The sequence below is a fragment of the Trichinella spiralis genome, assembly GCF_000181795.1.
Source record: "Trichinella spiralis strain ISS 195 chromosome Unknown Scfld5402, whole genome shotgun sequence".
Classification (NCBI taxonomy): domain Eukaryota; kingdom Metazoa; phylum Nematoda; class Enoplea; order Trichinellida; family Trichinellidae; genus Trichinella; species Trichinella spiralis.
This window is the reverse complement of record NW_003532341.1, coordinates 1-4,563: the sequence shown is the minus strand read 5'-3', so window position 1 is coordinate 4,563 and position 4,563 is coordinate 1. Positions and strand designations below refer to the sequence as shown.

Here is a 4,563-nt window from a genome sequence, read left to right as displayed (position 1 = left end):
GCTACGCCAAGGGCAATTTTTTGCACAATATTTGACCTTAAGGGGTGAATATGCAAATTTTTAATTGCCTGGGGGTAATATGCAAATTTTTAATGCCCTCAGGCTACGCCCCAGGCTATGCCTCAGGCATTTTTTCAAAAAATTTCGGTTTTTCAGAAATTTAGCCCCAGGCGTTGCCCCAGGCTACGCCTCAGGGCAAATAAAAATTTGCATATTTTCCCCAGGCGATTTAAAATTTGCATAAACCACCTGAGGGTGTTTCATTGCTTCTGTGTTCAATGGTTTTTTTAGAAATTTGCATATTGACTTTTTTATATTCTTATTACCACTTGTTCACCCCTTCCCGTCACAGACTTACCTTGTCCATTTACCTTTACTCACCAGAAATACTTACCTTGTCCACTACTCACCTATGCTTTATACTTACCTCGTCGACTATTTCTATTCTATACGAATCCGCTGACTTACTTACCATTACTCTATTCACCTCTGCGCTATCATACTTACCTTTACTCTACTTACCTTTACTCTGCTTACCTGTGCGGTACCAGAATGCCAGATGCTCATCTAAATCTGAAGGGTTGCCTAAACCTTCAGATTACCTGGACAATCGAGGACGACAGACGACATGCGACTGGCGATTTGACATCTAAAAAACAGTGAAAGTCAATAACGGAAATAACGGAAAATGCATATACATATACATAGAATAGCAAAGTGATCACAACTGTACAGCAATTAGGAGCTCGATGCTTACTTTCTGTGGTAAGCAAAGGCACATTGGGACATCTAGAAAACGCCTTTATGTCCAGGTGAACGCGTTGGCATCAGTACACGCTTTATGGGACGACGTAATCCAGTGCACCTGTACGTTACAAGGATGCATACGAACACAAACGATGCTCGTACTCGTACTCTTAACGTAATCTGCTAAAATTACAATCATTATTTAATGATAAGTGAAACCATGATGGACTTACACATGATAAGTGAAACCACACTGGGAACACTGGGGAATGAACCGACAATTTCAACTCACAGCGCCATCACACGAAATGTCGCAGTTTGAAGATATGAAAAAATCCATTGCTACCATGAACAAAATCTGTACACTAAACGTACCGAACTGCAATTAGCAAATTCAAGCATATTGATGAGCCTGAGATACCACGGTGTCCAGAGAGAAAGAATGTCCAAAACAGTTCAGCTGAGATGATGCAATCTGTTACTGGAGATGTTCAATACACGTGAAATACTCATATCTGCCGGCTCAACCAACCACTGTAACACATTGTACTGTGTATCCAAACCTTTTTGATCGTATAAATAGATTACGTCAAAGAAATCAAATTCAATCTTACTCTTACAATTAAAAAATAAAAGGAAGAATTGGAACACTTGTCTTTTACGGTAGAAGAATCGACAATGAGATGGTTAAACTAAAAAAGGATTAAGTAAATCAAAGAAATACAGATCAAAAACGAATGAAATTCAAGCTAACTGAAACTGCCCCACTGTTTGAACGTAACCAATTGCAACTACAAACCGCATCAAATTCATTATTACTCTGACAATGAGGTAATCCTAAAAGTGGAGCTGCTTTAGGGACGTGACTGACCGCGATGGAAACATTCAAAAAGATGGGTAAACTAAAAGAATAAAGTATTAGATTACAAAATACAAAATACCGAACTGCAATTAGCAACAAATTCAAGCAAATTGATGAGCCTGACATACCACGGTGTCCAGAGAAAGAATGTCCAAAACAGTTCAGCTGAGATGATGCAATCTGTTATTGGAGATGTTCAATACACGTGAAATACTCAAATCTGCCGGCTCAACCAACCACTGTAACACATTGTACTGTGTATCCAAACCTTTTTGATCGTATAAATAGATTACGTCAAAGAAATCAAATTCATTCTTACTCTTACAATTAAAAAATAAAAGGAAGAATTGGAACACTTGTCTTTTACGGTAGAAGAATCGACAATGAGATGATTAAACTAAAAAAGGATTAAGTAAATCAAAGAAATACATCAGATCAAAAACGAATGAAATTCAAGCTAACTGAAACTGTTCTACTGCTTGAACGTAAGCTATTGCAATTCCAAACCGCATGAAATCTTACTCTGACGATGAGGTAATCCTGAAAGGGGAGCTGATGAAGGAACATGACAGACCGCAATGGAAACATCCAGAGAGATGGTTAAACTAAAAAAATAATAAAACAAAGATAAAATATTAGATTACAAAATGAATGGAATTCAAAAATTATGATGCACTGTTATTCGTCTTTTCTTCTGAAAAGTTATACTTTTCATAATAGGGCTTTTTCATATAGGTTTATTATTAACTACTATTGATAGTTTAAGTAAAATGTACAAAAAGTATAAACATACCGGTAATATCGCTGCATTATTTGTTATGTAACAATGAATAAAAAAAGTGAGCAGTGAGATAATGAATAAGGAAAGTTGAAATTTCCTAAAAAGTTATTAATGCAGTGTTATATAAATTGAAATAATTTTACCTTCAGTCTTTACAAAGTAATGTGGTGCTAATGGCGTAGCTAGCCTACAATCTCAATTAAACAAAAATGAACATATTACAAATAAAAAAGAGTGCAAAATTATTTCGATGCATTGGAACCATATTCAATTACTTACTTTTCAGAATCAGTTTATTTCATATTCATTGATATAATTCTGAAAGTAAATTATATTAATGCAGCAATCTCAAAATAAAAAACTGAAATACGTACTTCTTCTTCTCCAGCATCTGATGTACCTGAAAGTCAGCAATAACAACAATAGAAAAGAAACCCGTCAGTTTCCATTCACCATATTAGTAAAGTGATGCAAATGACATGCATAGCATACCACCACAACATTATCAAATCCAACTTACCGATATTTCATTGTTGGTGTTGAGGAGCGGAATTATAGTTGACCACGCACATGACTGATAGCACTGCAGTCAACTGAATAACCTAATGTAACAAAGTGCTCTGTTTAAATGTATAATATTAAGTAAATTATGCAAATGACTATTTACTTTGCCTCCGGAAGAACAACCTAATTTTCCGTCAGTAATAACGCAGTGGAATGAATGTTATGAACATCGTTATTAAACGAGATGATGAAATTTATTACGTTTTTATTTACACAGCTCATATAATTACGCAGTATTGCATTACTACGTAATATTGCATTATTACGTAACATAGCATTATTATGCAAATTTATTTTACTGAAATTAGCTGAAACGAAAATTTATTAACCAGAGGCATTGAAAATTACTAAAAATAACCGGAAATGCTTTTGTTGCGTTGAAAGAATTTAGATGCTTGAAAGTAGGAAGTGATACAATAATTTATATTTTACCAATGATTTTCTTCAAATCAAAATTATATAGATAATAAAAAATGGCATCTACTAAAAATAGTTTCAAAAACAAAATACGTATTGTGATTTATAGAAAATAAAACAGTTTACATGAAATTTTATGATGATAATTGCGACAGAAATTGTGTAACGTGCAATTTATATCAGGACAAAAATTGGATTTTAAAGGACATGGTTAAACATGAAATAAGTAATGAAATTCTGATAATAATATCGGTTGTTACAATATGATAATATTTATACATAAATTTGTAATTTTCTCAACTGAAAAAAATTGCGCATTTCTAGAACAATCGTTCCTGATTCTTGTTTTGGCTTTACAGCACCCGCACTGTTAAGAAATTTTGATTTACGCAATTTTATTACTAAATAATTATTTATAATAAGACTCATTTAAAATGATAACTACTGATTGCATATCTGAAGCAATCTTTCATTTTTAACATCATAAATATTAAAGATGCTAAAGTGGAGTTTGCGAAATTTCACAACAAATCAAAGATCAGACATTATTACACATTTGGTTACGTCATCGTTTCTCACTACCGTTGCCGCTATTGTTATACAGTTTTAATAATTCGTTACATTCATTTGAAAAATGCGCAGAAAATCACGAAACATCCAAATAAACTTTATACTATTATAATGGGAAAAGATCTGTTAAATTATTCAGTTACATTTACATCTGAATGTGATTTTCATCGACCAAGTTCATTTAAAGTGCGTTTGTAAAGCAACTGCTAAAAATCGTTGTGAACAAAAATGAAAACAAATTTATGTAGCCACGTGTTTAGTATCGCTGAGAACCAAATCGAGATATAAAGATAATAATCAGCCCGCTATTTTATAAAATTATGCATTTCTCTATCGCACAAAATTTGGCATTGTATACGATAAGAAAATCAAGTATTAATAAATATTATTGCAGGTACGGTCGTAAAATATTCATATGTTGTGCAGAAATTAATTGAAAATGAATAAATTAGCATTTTAATCTGTTTCCAACTAATTTTCTGAAACTGTTAACGACCTCAACGACTGACGTTCATTTATTTGATAACTGGTAAAACAACACCCCAACAACCTGTTTCTACATACTTCCCCAGGGATTATTATATTTCCATTATGAATTACCTTTTTTCCCTGAAACTGTATT

At 33.1% G+C, this 4,563-nt stretch overlaps 1 protein-coding gene across 1 annotated transcript; it reads right to left on the bottom strand.

The window, feature by feature from the left end:
• Positions 1-789: 789 nt before the first annotated feature.
• On the bottom strand, positions 790-2,781 carry Tsp_12709 (putative helicase/primase complex protein). The gene is made up of 6 exons (XM_003366792.1): positions 2,765-2,781; positions 2,403-2,487; positions 1,929-2,006; positions 1,362-1,439; positions 1,040-1,126; positions 790-930 (listed from the first exon to the last, which is right to left on the bottom strand). The coding sequence occupies exons 1-6, from the start codon at positions 2,779-2,781 to the stop codon at positions 790-792; spliced, it is 486 nt and encodes a 161-aa protein (XP_003366840.1).
• Positions 2,782-4,563: the final 1,782 nt, after the last annotated feature.